Raw genomic sequence first — 19,357 nt, 5'->3', positions numbered from 1 at the left:
AAAATTAAGTTCAGATTGAAAATATGTTTCAGTCAGACCTGGATATCTAACATGAGCTTGCTCAGTGAACTAGTAATGTGAAGAGTAATGAATAGTACAAGAGACATCAGATGAGTAGCCAACACCACTAACAACAGGACAGGCCAGGTTTTGCTCCGATTGCCATTGCTGGAGACAGTCTTTTCAAGATAATTTTGCCTCTGTTTTTCAGATGACATTGCGTGATTCAAATCCAGTTGTGCTGATCAACAGCAACTGCTCCTGTGTGGCTGGTTGTGGGATCTGCAACCACTTAATTGCATTGCTTTTCCAGACAGCCCATTATTCTGAATGTGGCATGTCCGTCGTCCCTCCTGTCCTGTCGTGCACAGAGACAGAGCAGAAATGGCACAAACCCAGAACAATGTTTTGTCTCACTTGAATTTTAATTCATCTTTGTCAGAGGTGTGACACATAGCACACACATCAGTAGACACCATCAAAGACAACAGTTACATTAGCATGCAGTCTTGCCAAGTCCCACACACAAAAAAAAAATCCACAGCAACAAACACACTCTTCACAGAAGTGCATCCTATAAATAAAATATATGTTTACACCACAATTATTGCACCATTGTCCTGATATTGCACAGCCCTCTATCAAAGTTTGGATAAGTCATAAAATGCCTTTGACATTCACATCATCATGTTATGTTGCATTGTTGCCTTATTGGCCTGTTAAAATATTGCACATCCCTCTAAGAATAAATGAATGAATGAATGAATAAATAAATAAATACAATTTTATTAATTACTCAGCATCTAACACTTGTATCACTTTGACCAACACCATCTTTTAAATAAATAGGGGGTGAAGCCTGGACCTGTGGATGCAATGGTTGTCCTAAAGCCCAAACCAGGTGCTACTGCAGCCAGTGGAATAAGGTATGTAGCACCACATTTAATAGACAGACTACAGTGTGTTAAAATAAATGTTAATGACTGTGTACTGTCATTTCAGATCAACACTTTACAAGGCCTACAGTGGTGTGCTTCCACACCCAGCTACCCTCAATCCTGGACCTGCTTATGCTGGAATGGAAGCAGAATCTCTCCCACTCATTTGCACAATGAACATCTCAGCTGACAAGCCACTTGTGGACTCCATCTTTGGGAAGGTGCAAGCTGGCAGCATACTGTCCTATCAACAACCACCACCTCCATCCGACAGTGTTGTCATACATGGGGATGCACCCCCATTCCTGAGTGTGCCACTAGAGGGCTACCACCTAAGCCCAACTGAATGTTCATTTGTGCCAGCACACCAAGAACTGCTACATCTGAACTCGCTGTCTGTGACCTTGTCACAGTCACATCTCATTGAGGAGGCAACAAGATCCCAAAGTGCTTCACCTGAGTGGCATTCACTTAGGAGAGAGAGAGTGACTGCCTCACATTTCAGAGAGGTGAGCTACGTTAGAGGTCCAGGAACTGCAGAAAGCCTGGCAGAAAGAATCATACAAGGAACACGACAAACTGCACAAATGAAGAGGGGATTGGAAATGGAAACGGGGGCTTTGAAGGATTATGCCATTCTGAAAAACTTGAACTTAGTGGGCTGGTGGTCCACCCAGAGGCCCCATGGCTGGGTGCATCGCCAGATGGGCTTGTATATGACCTTTTGGAACGCCCATCATTTGGGCTTGTGGAAATTAAATGTCCCAATGTCCAAAGCCATACTGACTGCAAATTTCTGAAGGTGACACAAGGCCTTCCAAATTGGCAAGTTCAGGGGCAATTACTGTTAACTGGAATGCAGTGGTGTGATTTTGTGATCTGTGCACGTGATGACATTTGTGCAGCGCATTTACAGAGATACCGATGTATTAGAAGAGCTGAAAAAGTGTGACATGTTTTTCTTTTACACTTACATGCCAAAGTACCTGTCCATGCACAAGTAATTGAAAATGCAATGAAGACATGAACAATTAAAAAAAAACAACATTTTATTCAGTCTATAATGATATGTAATCATTGTATTGAAGAGTTGTATTCATTTAATTTTCACATTTTAACAGTAAAGGTAAAACAATATACAGTATGTACATATGTGTTGTATTATGTCAGTTTTAACAAAAGTGAAAAGGTTACATACAATAAATCATTCACCTTATCACAGCCTATACTTATTGGTGCACGCCCTAAAACGATTATTTTAATGTTAGAGAAAAGGTTACAAGTGACTACAAAAGATATGAACTATACATACAAGATACATTATCATCTTTCCAATTCTGAATTGAGATCAGCAATTGCTTGCCCAGGCTTTCACCAAGGGACCATTTTGATAATTAACCAAAATGCAGGCAACAGCAAAAAGTTGGTTTATGCTGCCTGTGATTGAAAAGGGGATCACTGTGCTGAATATTTTATGTTCTTTGACACTGCGAATTGCACGCTCAACATGGACTCTCAGTCTCGCAATGGACTGCGTCTTTCTGATCTCTGGCCCAGACAGTTGAGCTCTCTGACAGAAATGAAGGTACGTGGACTTTGCATGGAACACAGCCTTCCACAAGGAAACCCTTGTCCACCATGATGGCCATAGATGGCTTAAGAAGGTCCACGATGCCAGACTGCTTTAAGATCTCTTTATCACTGATAGCACCTTGATAAAGAGAAGACACAAAGGTCACTGTGCCATGAGGGGCTATCCCAATCAACCCTTTGAATGTACAGTGTGATTTATAAGTGGAAAACACTTCACTCTGGAGGAGAAGGGAATTTGGGGTTTGGCATCGCAGTTCTGTGCAATCTAAAATTATTTGAGTGTCAGCATAGTCCTGAAACACATCTGGGAGGTGAGCTTTCACAGTGTCCTCATCTAGCCAAATATCCACAGCTCCCAATACATTATAAAGGAAGTTGGCCCAGGTGTTAATAATGCGACTTACAGTTGATCGATGAATTCTAAATCTGTGGGCTAAATCCTTTTGCATCAGTCCCAGTGACAGGTAGTTCATGAACAGGAAGAACGCATCAATTGGTTGAAGAACCTGGAATTATATATGTATTTTATTAGCCTACTGCAAAAAATACAGTATAACTATCAAAGCTTTGTTGAAAACAAAGACATAATATGCTTTGTAAAGAATACAAGGAACTTTTTGTCACATATAATTACTGGTGTAAGACATGCAGTGAAATTATTTGTGCGTTAATGGTGGGGGCAGAAGAGGTGTATATACAGTTGGGGCCAAAAGTTTATATACCGTGGCAGAAGTTTAGTTTTTTGGCTATTTTTCAGAGAATATGAATGATAAAAAAAAATTTTCGCTCATGGTTAGTGGTTGGGTGAAGCCATTTATTGGCAAAAAAAAACTGTTTACTCTTTTCAAATCATAATGACAACAGAAACTACCCAAATGAACCTGATCAAAAGTTTACATACCCCTGTTCTTAATACTGTGTATTGCCCCCTTTAACATCAATGACAGCTTGGAGTATTTTGTAGTGGTTGTGGACGCGGCTCTCTGATGGTAAAGCTGCCACTGAATATGTTTTAGACTTTATTTACATCAATTATGTGGAAATACAAACAATATGGCACTCTATGGTAAATCTGTGTGGAGTAGACAGTTCTCAAAAAGTGAGTGACTGTGCAAAAAGGAGAAGAGGAAAGCCACCAAGACACCCAGACAACCCAGGAGAAGTTATGGGCTTACGTGGCTGTGATTGGAGAAATTGTGCACAGTGCAAGCTTTGCATTTTGTATCACTACTTTAGCTTCATAGTAGAGTAGAGCAGAGTAGGATTTTCTTTCACCAGAACAGACCAAATCCAAGCTTGCATCTCAGATGTACCTTCTGGCAAATTATAGCTAAACTTTCAGGTCTTCATTTAAAGAAAATCCTCTTGGGGGCTGTGTCTAGGTTAGAGGGCTGTCTAATAAGTCACTGTGCTGTACGTGTGTGTGTGTGGGGGGGGGGGGGTGCTGTGTGTGTACTGTAAGTATGTTGAGGAGACTTACTATTGATAAGCAGTGTACTGTGTGCATGTGGGAAAGGTGGGTGCTGATCGATTAGGATAAGGGCAACAGGAAAACATTTACACTGTCACAGTGAGGGACCAGATCAGTCTTTGCTGCACTCCGTGCTCTTGTAACCCGTACAATGTTGGCTGTGGCTGGCTCAATTTGCTTCCAAAAGCCCATGAGATGGGCATGACTTGCAAACCTGTTGAATATATTTAATGTATTGGTTATGTCCAAGGACACATGAGGATGTATCTGTAGAAAAAATAATTATTATTTTTATTGCAGAATGGGCATTTGTATTGCTGTAATTGTGTTTGCTGCCATATTCAAAGTTATGGCTATAGGCCTATGACACATACAGAATACAATAGCATAGGAAAGCGATGGTTAGACCTCAATATTGGCATCTCTGATAATGACAAAACAACCGTAACAAATTATACAACTCTTGAATTTCCTATTGGATAAATAAAGTACTATCTTATCTTAGGGACATTTAAGAAATGGGCTATGGTCAGTACCTGGACCGACCACACACACACACACACACACTGTTTTAAGCCCTAGCGTATTGCTCTATGGAGTGAGACACGGTGGATATTTTATTTACCTGGTATAGAATCGTATATCCTCAGAGGTAGAAAACCGCTCCAAACCGAACTTGCTGCTAATGATTATCTCCTTGATTTGTTTCCGGAGCCTTGATATCTCCTTGCGTAGCTCATCACTCTCATTGAGGGAGAGATCAAGCGCGGCAGGCTCTGAAGTGGCGCAGTAGTCATATCCATGGGGCCATGGGTCATCATCATCAGGTTCAGTCTGCATCTCTGTTGGGTCGGTGTTGAGTGGACGCTCCTTTCCCATACTCCAGGTCGTGGCATTGGGATAGTATAGTTATTCCAATGGAAAAGCAGAGGAACAGCTCCAGGTCATAGTAGTCGTCGTCCAGCAGAAGTGGGAGGCTCGATCAAATCAGCAGTGACAAAGTGTCGCAAACACACTCGGGAAGTACTTGTGATAATAAAATGGTCTCTCCTGATCTTAATAACCCACTGTTTCTGCAGTTCCGAGTCCTTTGGAAAATTGTGGAAACTCAGAGAATTGCACCTACTTGATGCTGTGCAGAATGGCACACAGCAGTGATTAGCCCGACTATCTGTGCGTTGCTGAAACGATAACTTTGTCCGTTTACATGTCATGTTTGCCTAGAACATGTAAACGGAAAACATGACATGTAAATGTAGGTAGAAGCAGAAGTACAAGTCCGCGGCTAACGAGCACCAAAGTGCCGGCTTTCTTGCTAAGGCTACCGGCACCGGATGTTTACAACCATCCTGACATCTCAGCGGAAGTTACGCCACGTTCCAACGTGCACACAACCCATTGGGCAGCGCAGTCGGTTTTGAACCCCTGCATGATATCATAGGATTTGACCACTTCCGGGGACAGCCTGCTGTTGTACAATGCAAACAGCATCACTTCACATGGAAAAATGGTGTACAGTTTTGTTTTCGGCTGCAATCACCGAAACAGTCGCGAAGTGCTGTTTTTTTCGTTTGTTAGTGGCAAAGGGAAGAGTAGGCAAATGGGAGAGGTCGTGTCAGTAAGTGTTAGCCTACACACCTAGCCAGAGTAGCTGCAGTTTCTCGCCTGCACAACCGCCTCAACATGTTTGAGCTCTGGGTCATAAACTGCAACACATGTCCAATTTCCACCGCAACGTCACTGTTTCTTTGCATTTTCACTTTGTTTGCTGTGTAATTTGCCATGTAACTGATGGAGACAGAGGGCTGTACCTGTATGTAGGATTATTGCATCATATTTTAACCCTTTAGCAACCACCCTCAAGTGAGACTGCGCTGCCCAACAGAAAGTGAATAGCTATTAAGACTAAAAATCAGTCAGTAGCAGTTGCCTTTCTAAACCCATCAGGCAGGCTATTCTACAAGGTAGAAGCACAGCATGAAAAGGCTCAGTTAGCAGCAGCATAACAACAGTACAGATGAGGACAAAATTATTAACCCCTTATGAAATTTTACATTTTCCCAAAGTCTTTGTTAACAGAAGAAAATTTCAACACAGCATTTCTAAAAATGACAGTTTTATTTTGGATGCTTACATTATTTTATTTTGCACCCTGAAACAACATTTCACAAAACTACCAGGGTCCAAATTATTAGTCACCTTGGTTTTTGTTCAACCATAGCACAAACCACTGTTGTGCAATGATGTGCTTCAACTTTGTAATGATCAAAGCTTGTAAAATCATGTTAAAACAGAGTCATCTTCCAATGTACACAGGGTATAAAAACATCAGGAAAGGTTTGAACTGTCACTTGAGAAAGCATCATGCCAAAAACTAAAGAACTCAGTTTAGACTTGAGAAAAATAATTGTTGATGCTCACAAAGCAGGAGAAGGAGTTCACAGCGTGTCCAAGTGTCAGGAACTGGAGTGAGAAGTATCAACAAGGAAATCAGAGTCATACAAAGCAGAACAAGCCTAGCAGAAGCAGGAAGTGAAATATTTCAAAGACTCTGGAAAGAAAACTCATGAGAGATGTGTCTACAGACCCCAAAACAACTGCCACGTTACTAGTGAATGACTTAGCCAAGTCAGGAATTGTAGTCTCAAAGAACACAATCACTAGAAACCTAGACAGGAATGGAGTGTGAGGTTGCAGGCCAGGAAAAACTCCACTCCTGCAGAAGAGACACCTTCGAGCCAAACTGAAGTATGCTAAGGAGAAATGCGTACTGGACATTGGAAGCATGTCCCTGAGTTAGATGCGACAAAACGAGAGCTTTGACCAAAGGCTTTACTTCTATTTGGAGAAAGAAGGGAGAGGTGTATAACCCAAAGAACACCAGCCCCACAGTGAAACATGGCAGTGGGAGTATTATGCTGAGGGGATGCTTCAGTGCATCTGGAAGTGGGAATCTCCTCAAGACGGAAGGAATTATGAAGAAAGGATATATGAAGACCTTGAAAGAAAACCTCAGTCAGCTGTAAAAGAGGGTCTGAGTCATCGCTTTGTCTTCCAACACAACCCTAAACACGTGTCACTCCTGGTGACGAACTACTTCCTGAAGACCAAAGTGAACATTATTGACTGGCCTGCAAAAAGCCCTTACTTGAATCCTACTGAAAATACATGGGTTGAACTGAAGACATGCCAGGAGACCATCAAATCTGGATGAGCTTGAGCAATTTGCCAAAGAAAAATGGGCGGGGATTCCACAGAGGACATGTCTGAGACTTGTTGACAAGTACAACAAAAAGCAGGCTGTTATCCACCAAAAAGGATACACAACTGACTTTTCGCATCAGAGGGGCTAATAATTTTGACCCTGGTAGTTGTTGGGGAGTTTTTTGGTGAAAGAATGTGTGCAAAATAAAATAATGGACTGCATTTATATAGCGCTTTTCCATCAACATCAGATGCTCAAAGCGCTTTACACATCAATGCCTCACATTCACCCCGATGTGGGTTCATGAATCATGCAAGGCGCCCACTACACACCGGGAGCAACTTGCCCAAGGGCCATTAGTAATTTTCCAGTCAGGCTGGGATTTGAACAGAGGATTCTCTGATCTCAAGCCCAACACTTTAACCACTAGACCATCACCTCCCCTTCACAAGGAGGCTAATGTAAGCATCCAAGCAGAAAACTAGGAAATTTTGAAATGCTGTGTTGAAAATTCTTTGCTCTGTTAAAAAAGCATTTGGGAAACTTTTTAAAGAAAACATTAAATTTCATAGGGGGCTAATGATTTTGTCCTCATCTGTAGTTAACAGACAAAGTGTCATGTGACATGTCCAAACTGCTCAACCTTGGAGACACACTGTTAAACATATTACATGAAGGCTTTAGAGAAAGAAACAAGATATTTGTAGCAGTTGGTTGCATAAATATTTGTGGATTTCTCCACTGAGATCAATAAAGTCTTATCTTAAAATATTTCTTCTATGCAGAATCTGGTTGGAAACAAAGTTGAAAAAGCAAGATGGAAGCGTGATGTCAGCCGGATTTTGTCTTCCATGTACTGGGGGCATGTACACTTGACAGCAGAAAATACTTTTGAAATAGCACATCCTGAGTAAAAACACTTGATAAATAATAATAGTACGGTGGAACTTACCTCATCTATATATACAGGCTCTTGCTCAGGTTCAATGGTCTCCACCTGGACTTCTTCACTGAACTGTACTGACTTTTTTTCAGGCTTTACTGCAAAGTAACCATGAGCAAAGCCACACAGTAGTAGTGATTAGTATAACATATTCAGAAATTGCACCAAGCTCATTATACAAACTCATTTTGTTCTTTGCCAGTAACACCCTGCAACCATCTGCTGGGAATAGTATCCTTGCACTTTGGTAGGATTTCATTTTGGAGGTGTCTACTCGTTTCACGTGATATTTATGCTAGTCTCAAATTATATGTATTGATGCTGGTCTGGGCAAGGTCTTTTAATCTCAATGGGTCTAACTACATTAAATAAATGTTAATTTAGAAAATAAAAAAGTAATAAGCTCCAAGCAGCAATAAGCAAAACAGAGAAAGACCAGAGCTGTGATGGGAATTTGACCGTGACCACAGAATACGACCACGTGAAAAGCATGTCAGCAAAAATTGACAGCAAATTTACTATAGGTGGAGTATGTTTATTACTACAGTGCCCTCTATAGGACAACAAAATTATTCAAACCTCCACACAATTATGTTCAGAGAGCAATGGTACAAAGTTTTGTTTTGATACATCAAAACATTGGTGAGATGTGAACTCGCATCCTGTTTATCAGCTTTGCCACCAATTTTGATTTGATATTACAGGTGGCTGCTTTGTTTGTGTAGGCTCTTTACACAATTGTGCAGTGTGTGTGCGCACTGCTCATTGCTCCTCTCAGCTCCTGCCGCCATGAGCAATGTCTCCACAATGTTTACCAGCAGCAGATTTTTTTTTATTTTTTTTAAAGATTTTATTGATAACACTTATAAGTATAAAGCTGAGCCTGGAGCAGAGATTGTTATTGACAAGCTGCATTTATGACTAATTGCTGCAGGTGCACTAAACCTTGTCAGAGCTGCTGCTTTTACCATGACTACATCAAAATTAACAGTGTTCACTTAAAAACAAGTCATCATAATACGACATCACACTTATGTAAACTTTGGAATGTATCTGTGCCTCAGTTCTTAACATTAGCAGCTACATTCTATTTAAGTGCACGCTGGGACGCTTCTAATAGCTACATCACCAGTCAGAAACACACAAATACTCACGACTATGTTTTTGGAAGTCTCTATAGCTGTTTGTTGCTAATGCCATATACTTTGAAACCGGTCATGGAAGTGCACAAAGTAATCCCGGTGGATCACCACTAATAGCCTAAATCTTAATTGTTATAATTTCGGTGCGACATGTCCTTTAAAAGGTGACAGCATGTCATATCACTGCAATGCTCTGGCATGCCGTACACAGCAGGTACAGTTTAATTGAACAAAAACGTGTGTTTCAACTGGCAGGCGGCACGCGTTGGCCTGTTCTGATTTTAATTAAAGTGCACCCTAGCCAGCCGCTACTACGTAGTAAGTAAAGTGTGAAGTTTGCTACCTGACCACAATACCACGTGAACTGTGAAAATAAGGGCTCCAGTGAGCGGGTCGTAATCGGTTGATTGCTTAATTACTGTGGCTGTGCATAACGGAGCAGGTTGTGATCTAATATGTAAGGCTGACCATGTGTGTGTGTGTTTTCAGCCTAAGAGCCCCAGTGACCATACTGAGTTTGGTATTGACTGCTTAATTACAGTGGCTGTGCATAGCGTACACATGCGCACGGTCAGTTTTATATACAAGACGCTACACAAACACACATTGTCACTAATGAATGTAATACCGATTACAGTTACATGTCTACTGAAACCGCACTATACGTTTTCTTATAATATAGAAGTGATGAAGGTTTTGTTGAAACACCTGGCTGGGAGACTCACTGAATTGCTAGTCATCCATGTTTGCATGGATGACTAGCAATTCAGTGAGTCTCCCAGCCAGGTATACAGTTGCATGCCTGTGAAATCGCTGATGGATTGTGCACTGGTAGCATATCTTGGAAATATTTGGCCTAAATCCAATCTTTCCAAGATATGCTACCAGTGCACAATCCATCAGCGATTTCACAGGCATGCAACTGTATACTTTTTTTTTTTAAACCATTCTTCAATGGGAGTAGTGTCCTGAAGGTTCCTGAAGAGAGTTGAACATGAGGTCATGTTGTAAACTGTGTCACACAGTCAAGTTCAGTGTTCGCGGTAAGAGAGAAAGTAAAGAACTGGAACATTTTGAACTACAAATTTGCACTTGCCAATTTAGACAACGTAACTGAGTACCCTTGCTGTCTGAACAGCTTTCTTCCTTCTCTCGGACAAGCATCAATATATCAAATCATGAAAATGTATCCAAAACCCAGAACAATTCTTGCCTTTCCAAAGGTGAAGGTTTTTGCCTTTTGTGTTGACTTTGCATGATAAACAAAGTTATGTACAAGTGATAAAATAATGACAATAATGCCTCCTGTGAAAACAATATCATGGATGACCTGTATGGACTGCCAAAGAACAACAAATACACCAAAAGAGTAACAAATGCATACACTCACTCATTTCAGGCTCTGCAGTTAAGTCAGCTGTGACAAAATTAGATGGGAACAAGCCCACTCCCTGGTATGTTTCCCCTTTCCACCAGTTGGGGTCACTGAAACAAAAACGACACTCAGCTATGAACATTAAACATATTCTTCAAAGCCGACCACATACGGTGCATCCACAAAGTATTCACAGCACTTAACTTTACGCATTTTGGTATGTTATAGCCTTATTCCAACATGGAGTAAACTCATTTTTTCCCTCAAAATTCTACTCGCAACACCACCATGAAAAGTTTATTTTCAAATTTATTAAAAATAAAAAAAAACTAAGTCACATGTAGATAGTAGCCCATAAGGTTTGGTGGAAATTGGCCAAAGGACTCAGGAGGAGTCAGAACAAAGAATGAAAGAAAATTTTTGACCTTTGACCCAAAATGACCTGGATGGTTGCCGAAACAAAAATCCTCACTCACGGATGATTCTGGTCAACCTACACTGACAAATTAATTAAATAATTCTGTTGCATTTGCATGATTTAAATATGATCAGAATGTGTGCAAATAATTTTCTTACGTTTTTCAAAAAAGAAAATGAGAGCACAGCACTCAAAGCACAAACCTCTGCCAACACTGGTTTCCAATTCCACAGTTTTACCTTGGAAAAAATTTAAAAAGTTCAAAGCCCTGTTATAAGTGGCTTTTCATAAGCTAAAACATAATACAAAATATAGATTTAAAGGGCTTTTCAATGTTCAAAAGAATCAAATATCTGCTAAAATCCACAATATGGATCTGATGTGGATCAAATTTAGTCTGTTAATTGAGAGTGCCAGTTTGCAACTCAATCACAAATGAGAGTGATTGGGGCACTTTTCATTGAGATATAATGCAAAATGTACATCAAATGGGTTTTTCAATATTAAATTTAAATGTCCACAAAATTCACAATCTGGTTCATATCAGAATCAAACCTTGTCAGGTGATAGTGAGTACCAGTCTGCACCTTACTTTCAAGTATGAGACTGATTGGGGAACATCTGAGTCACATATAATGTATACTTTACATTATATGGGATTTCAATGTTAAATTTAAATGTCACAAAATCTGTAATCTGGATCAAACTTTGTCAGTTGATAAATGATCCCATCCTACATAACGCTCTCAAATATGAAAGAAATTGATATAATTTTAAGAGTCATGAATTTTTGAAAATATATTTGATGCTAAAGATAGGGATTTTCCCAATTGTCCAAGATTTTTCCCAACTTTGCCCTTTGACTTATGACCTTCAAGACTGAATCAATTCTCATGTATTAGGATATGAACTGTCAGCAAAAATTTCATAATAATACAAAAAAAAATTGTAGGCTCCAGGCTGTTTAAAACAAACAGGGGCGATAACATAACTTCCTCCAACTTTGTTAGCAGAGGTAATTATGGTTTTTGGATACATTCTGATAATGTGCGACATACATATTTAAGTTATGTTTCCTTCCCTTCAAGTGTACATGCAGACAAAGTTTGGTCGATTGGTGGAACAAACAACCACAAACAAACATTCTAAAAATACAGTTTGATATGCCAAGAAATGGAAACATAACGTGTTGAAAGGTTGAAGTGACACTTTAATGTGTTAAATGATTCATGGCAAAAATGTAACAACAGTGGGAGAGGGTATGATATGTATTTATTAGGGGTGTAACGATACACAAAAATAAATAAATGACGGTTCAGTATGTACCTTGGTTTTGAGGTCACAGTTTGGTTAATTTTCGGTAAAGTATGGGAACAAAATTTGCTTGTTTAAACCAATGATTTATTGTGACATTATGTAAACAGGAAAATAAAATAATTGCAAAATGCTGCCTGGTAGTAAGTTAAAATGTTCTCAAACAATCAAATCTACAAAATATTATAAAAAATAAATTCCCAGTAAACAGCTTTTAGCAAAACCTTTCCACAAGTAAAGCACAGCACAATGGTTCCAGCATGAAGCCCTGTTCAATTTTATTCAACCTTCATATATTTTTTGCCATAAAAATGAACTTGTCCAAAACTGTCACACTCTATGGAATTTTTAAGAGAATTAATGTTAAAGAATCCCTTTACTTTTGTACAAGTTATTTTATTTTCTCTCTTTCTACTAGCTGTTCTTTTAATGTTTGTTAATATATCTTTTTAAATAAAGTTTTGAAAAACATTGTGGGAGAGACAATGAAGTGAGTAAAACACCTTAAAAATATTTAGTACCACAAATAAACTTGATTGTTGGTTTATTTATTTTGCCATTCAAATTGGCCATCACTTATTTAAAAAAAACAACTTCAAGGCCAGGGCTTCTCAAAGTCTGGGGACCATTTAATCACAGCCCAGCAAACGAGGTCAGCAGGCTGAGCGAGTCCTGGTGAGGAGGTTTGCAGATATCCCTCCGCTTGGTGCTTTACAGGCTGCTGCAGCAGCGGAGGGGGAGACCTGCTGCTGCTCAGTGACAGAGACTTTCACTTTCATTTGCCAAACATCAGAAAAGTCTCCGGTAACGCCAGGAAACGTAGCTAAATTTATAGCTAGTCGCTTTTGAGAAAATAAGTCACCAAGAATGTTTGGAAAGTCGCCAGATTTAGTGAGAAAGTCACCAAGTTGGCAACACTGAATGTAAACACACGCAACGCAAACTCACCCGTGCACAGCCCTGTCCCGAACGTCCCGTACCAAAACGGTTCAATATAAATACATGTATTGTTACACCCTTAATATTTATCCTGTAGCAACATCACAAAGAAGACATATGATTGTTAACATGCAGGTATGTCATCTGCACAGTATAGCTTATTTAGCAAGAACCAGGTAAAATAAATAATACACAAATAACTTAAGTCAGCTGGCATACCAGTTTGTTTTGTACTATGAATGTGTTTGCATGAACATTCACCTGTCATCCAGGATAGTGATAATTTCTCCTGACTTGAATGTGAGCTCATTGTCCTCAGCTGCTTCAAAGTCGTAGATGGCGCGAACCTTTCTACCATCAGATTTGTGCGATGAAAGCAGGCTGGAGGTGCTCGGGTAAAGGCTTGACAAAGACGTTTGAGGCTGCTGACGTTGCTCCTTCAATGACAGCTCAATAGCTGCATGCAAACGAGAGATAAATGTTGTGTATGTCCTTGAAAGCCATTAAACATTGCTAAACATCTGCAATACATTAATGCACCGTAAACAGTCGTCTCAAATCCAGCTGTTTACACATGGTGTTAGTGTAGATGTGTTTGAAGCCAATGCTTGTTGAAATACATTTCTCTTGACAGTTAAAGACTAAAGCACTTGTTTACAGGACTGAGTCAAACACAAACTGATCTGTTCTGAAATGTCTTGTAGAAGCGTCTTTACCTTTGGCCAAGTCTTCTTCTTCTTTTTTGTTTGTTGATGAGGAAGGATCTTTTGCTACTAAAGCAGGGCTTGCTTTAGCTTGCTCTGCAGCCTGTAAAACAATATAAATTACATATACACAGCATCAACAAAACACCTGACAGACGACAGTTAAGGTTCAGTAATCCTTGTAAGTTCTAACACAATCGTGTACAACTGTGATGTCATGCCTGTCCTATGCTCATTCCAAGCAATTCTTGCTTACATCTTCCAAAATTATATCAATTATTATACTTACCAGAGGTACAATACATACAGTAAAGTATGCAAGTATTCAGACAGGGACACAATTTTGGAATTTTGCCACTGTACCAAACCACAAGGGAGCTGAGGAGCAACTGATATGCTGGTAGTGTATGTAGCCTTTCAGCTTTAATTCAAAAGGAGTAAGAAGTTGAATTACAGCCTACACAGGGCCTGAGGCCCATCAGGCCAGGGTTTATCCACAGATAAAGTAGCTTGAAGCCGATGAGAGTCTGACTCCCAGTGGACTGGATGTGAGTCCATCACAGGTTACTTCCCCAGCCAAGACCGGTAAACATTTCCTGCTGGGTGAAGTATTTTGTTGAAGGACACAAACAGGTTGCTTCAGGGGGGGAACTGAAACCCAGTCTTTTTGGAAGCAATTCAACTTTCACCACTGAGCTACCTGGTCTACATTTAATTAAGGTATTTTGCAAAAAATGTGGCATTAACCATTCCAGAACTGCAGCCTGTCTCTCCATTTTGAGAGGCCATAAATAACTGGACACACTAAATGTAAATGGTACTGCAAAGAAATCATTTTTACAGCCAGTGTTCTTTAGAAAAGTCAAGGTATAGATAACTTACACTTCCACGTCACTGAATAGGTCTTGGATTTCATTTACATCAAGCACTGTATAGTAAATCTGTCTGGATTTGGGAGTTGTCAAAAACTGAGTAAACATGCAAGAAGCCACCAAGACAGTAATGAGAACTGTGAAGGAGTTATAGGCTTCTGTGGCTGTAATTGGAGAAATTAGGAATACTGTAACTTTTTTTTTTGACAAATCAAAGAATGATGTGGCAAAGAGGAGAATTTTTATGCAAGAAAATAGATCAAATCTAGGTTGGTGTCTCCTATGTGCCTTATGACAAAGTGTGGAAAAAAAAAACCTAATCTTATTTGTAAGAAAGTCCATCCCTGTGCCACTCCATCAAAATATACAACAAACTAGTTTTACATACAGATAACAAATATGACAGTGTCCCAAATACGAGGTCTGTTAGAAAACTATCCGGCCTTTTTATTTTTTCAAAAACTATATGGATTTGAATCACGTGTGATTGCATCAGCCAAGCTTGAACCTTCATGCGCATGCATGAGTTTTTTCACGCCTGTCGGTTGCGTCATTCACCTGTGAGCAGGCTTTGTGTGAGCAGTGGTCTACCCCCCTCGTCGGATTTTTATTGCGAGTAAAATGTCTGAACAATTTGGAGCTTTGTGCATCAAATTTTTCCAGAAACTGTGAGAAACAGCCAAGGTGGACACCATTCGGAAAATTCTGATGGCTTTCAGGGACGATTTTATGGGGATCACACAGATTAAGGACTGGTACAGCCGGTTTAAAGACCGCCCACAGGGCCTGAGGGCACACCGCACTCCGAGCAGCGATCGACAGGCTCAATCGACCAGATCATTTCCAAAGAGAAGGCTGTGTTAATCCAGGACATCGTCTGACTACCAGAGAAATGGCAAGACAGCTGGACATAGCACTTTTTTTGGCACATTCCACTGTTAAATGAGTTTTGTCATGAAAAGAGGACCGGAGGAATTCGCGCGTCGGCACGGAGCCGCATGGCGCAAAGCCGTGATGAAGCCTCACAGGACATGTTGTGGCATGTCCAGCTCATTCACAATTTCTTGGATAGTCACACGACTGAAAAGCGACCGAAAGCCGTCTGAAAGCCGTCCTGTGAGACCAACATGGAGGTGGTTTCGTCCCGTGCCATTCGTGGCTCTGTGGCGCATTCGCGCGTCAGGACAGAGTCGCATGGCGCAAAGCAACGCCGTGATGAAGCTTCACAGGACATGTGGCATGTCCAGCTCATCCACAATTTCTCGGATAGTCCCACGACTGAAAAGCCACAGAAAGCCGTCTGAAAGCCGTCCTGTGAGACCAACATGGAGGCGGTTTCGTCCCACGCCATTCGTACGTCGGGACAGAGCCGCATGGCGCAAAGCAACACCGTGATGAAGCCTCACAGGACATGTTGTGGCATGTCCAGCTCATCCACAATTTCTCGGATAGTCCCACGACTGAAAAGCCACCAAAAGCCGTCCTGTGAGGCGTTGCTTTGCGCCATGCAGCTCCGTGCTGACGCGCGAATTCCTCCGGTCCTCTTTTCATGACAAAACTCCTTTAAGAGTGGAATGTGCCGAACAAGTGCTATGTCCAGCTGTCTTGCCATTTCTCTGGTAGTCAGATGATGTCCCAGATTAACACAGCCTTCTCTTTGGAAATGATCTGGTTGACTGAGCCTGTCGATCGCTGCTCGGAATGCGACGCGCCCTCAGGCACTGTGGGCGGTCTTTAAACCGGCTGTACCAGTCCTTAATCTGTGTGATCCCCATAAAATCGTCCCTGAAAGCCATCTGAATTTAGCGAATGGTGTCCATCTTGGCTGTCTCTCACAGTTTCTGGAAAAATTTGATGCACAAAGCTCCAAATTGTTCAGACATTTTACTCGCAAATAAAAATCCGACGAGGGGGGTAGACCACTGCTCACATAAAGCCTGCTCACAGGCGAATGACGCAACCGACAGGCGTGAAAAAACTCATGCATGCGAACGAAGGTTCAAGCTTAGCTGATGCAATCACACGTGATTCAAATCCATATAGTTTTTGAAAAAATAAAAAAGGTCGGATAGATTTCTAACAGACCTCGTACTTATGGACCTAACTGAACTTTATGCGTAAAGGTACTAGAACCACAGACAGGCACAAAGAAGAACAACGTACCGAGAAGAAACAACACACCCACCCAAATGTCAAAAGTTGTGAAGAGAAACTGATCTTGTTCTGTTAGCCATGTATTTGCGTGTTGGGGTGGGTAAGGTTAGACCTTACCTTTGTGAAGGGCCTGGGGGCGATTTGTGTTGTGATTTGGCACTATGCAAATAAATTTAATTGAATTATGTTAGTACCATATCACTCCATGCTGGCACATACCTATACGAATGGGAAAAAGAGCTGGCCTAAAAGAAAAAACAAAAACCTAACACTATTTTCCAGTCAAGCATAATTTAGGTCAGATATGTCCTTCACTGGACAGGATTAGACCTGCCACCATGCACGCCTACCTGAGAGCCTACAGCAGGAAAACTGACACCCTGCTCACGTAGATTCTTGATCATGGCTGAAATCAGGCTGAGTTGGGGATCGCTGCGGAAGTCCTCCGCCCACTCCACCATCAGCGCTTTTAACTTCTCACACACTTTAGGGTGACCCTGGAGACAGTCAGAAAACCTCATGTCAAGAGAACTGCAAAGCAGTGCTCACTGAATTTAAACCAATCAGAACTAATTCACAGGAATCCTCTAAACACTACTAAATCAGAAAGAATGTGTACAAGGGACATCACACCTTGTTTAAAACATTACTGACTTCACTGGCAAACTCTCTGGAGCACACTTCCAAGTGAAATATCTTCCCACAGTTTGACACACAAGCACCAAGCAGCTGTGAGAACAAACAGTGGAAGGGATCATCATGTGTTATGTGTAACAAATGCTGACATACAGAGGAGGGGGAAAAAAAAAATAAAAACACCTGCTTACAGTCAGTGCCTGCATGGCCACATGGGGGTCCTTGTGGTTTACTCTTCTCATAATAGAGCGGAGACATTCTTTCGGTCTGCAACAATAAGGTAAAACCAAATGTTTAAGTGTTTTGGCAAACAGGCATTTTTTTTTTCGCTTTGGCAATGGTATTATTTTATCACAGCATTTCTGGTTTTGCACTGTATGACCCCTTTCATGATTATCTTATTTGAGCAAGAGTTTAAACTTGACTATTCTCATTTTCAAAATCTGCTCTTTCAAAGTTAAAATCTGGATAAAATCTGAAGTTTTATGTTTAATAAACCTGTGGCTGAGTTTAATTAGCCATTGCAGCACAAAACAATCACAGTTTAACCTTTTCAGTGACTGTTACATATTGATGTGAAAGTGACTTTTACAGTTACTTTTCAATTGTGTCATTAAAAAATATTTCTGTCCTGGTGGGTGTTCTGTACTATTGTAGACGGAAAACTGATCACGGTATTCATGGTTTTTCCTGCATAGAAAAATGTGAGGTGGCTGCCTCAGGAAAATTTCACAGCACCTCACTCGGCTGGTGTCATAATATTAAATATTTAAAAATTAATATTTTAATGACATCTGACCGGTTGAGCACAAATAATTCATAATTTCCCCTGTTGTCCAGCAACACTTGTTTTCTTGCAGCTTTTAAAAATAAATAAAAATCATTGTAGGCACACTACACATTTATTTGATCAGCATACATGGTCACAGAAAGTCTCCATCAGCGCAGCAAAAAAGGTCACAACACCGGGAAGAAAATTTACAGAAATACATTGGTCAGTTCACCATGTAAAGTTTTTTTTTTTTTTTATATGAAACGGTACACATTCTTGTGTATTGAGCAGAGCGTCTCAGGGTTCAATGTAATGCCGTCCCTAAATACTATAAAAACCAACTAATATAAAAAAAAGAAAGACTACGCATACCTGTAACATGGAATCTCTCCTGACAGGTTAATAACAAAGTCCATACACTTCTCCAGTCACGAATGCAGACTTATCTTCTTCAATCAATTTGAAGCATGCATTGTGCACAGTGAAACCAATTATCACAAAGCAGTGCTTCACATTGACCTTGTGACTACACATAGTGGAGGCGAAGGGACAGCTAACCACGACTACGACAACCTTTTCATTACCTCCACCAACGTACTTGCGTGCAAGTTATGTTTTCACCCGTTTGTTTGTGAACAGCCTGTAACCCACAATTTCTCTAATACTGTTATGAAATTTTTACATAGAATTCATATCCTGAGGCAAGAAATAGGTTAAAAGGTCAAAGTCAGGAAAAATGGGAGAACTCCCTACCCTTTAATGAACAAATTTTCAGAAATTCATAACTGTCAAAAAAGATTGAATTTCTTCTATATTTGAAAGCATGATGTAGGATGGTATCCTTTCTCGACTGACAGTTTGATCCGGATCTGATCCGAATG

General features: G+C 40.5%; 1 protein-coding gene across 1 annotated transcript in view; it reads right to left on the bottom strand.

The window, feature by feature from the left end:
- Positions 1-19,357, bottom strand: part of LOC117521291 (collectin-12-like) — a 141,806-nt gene that overhangs the window by 20,324 nt on the left and 102,125 nt on the right. The window contains exons 12-18 of the mRNA XM_034182612.1: positions 17,896-17,971; positions 17,702-17,797; positions 17,419-17,565; positions 14,055-14,145; positions 13,600-13,795; positions 10,683-10,777; positions 8,160-8,248 (exon numbers count right to left, since the gene is read on the bottom strand). Coding sequence (XP_034038503.1) covers positions 8,160-8,248; positions 10,683-10,777; positions 13,600-13,795; positions 14,055-14,145; positions 17,419-17,565; positions 17,702-17,797; positions 17,896-17,971 — 790 coding nt within the window. The remainder of the gene's footprint in view (positions 1-8,159; positions 8,249-10,682; positions 10,778-13,599; positions 13,796-14,054; positions 14,146-17,418; positions 17,566-17,701; positions 17,798-17,895; positions 17,972-19,357) is intronic.

This window comes from Thalassophryne amazonica, chromosome 12, assembly GCF_902500255.1.
Source record: "Thalassophryne amazonica chromosome 12, fThaAma1.1, whole genome shotgun sequence".
Classification (NCBI taxonomy): Eukaryota; Metazoa; Chordata; class Actinopteri; order Batrachoidiformes; family Batrachoididae; genus Thalassophryne; species Thalassophryne amazonica.
Note: the sequence above shows the minus strand (reverse complement) of the source record. Positions and strands in the feature narration are given on the sequence as shown.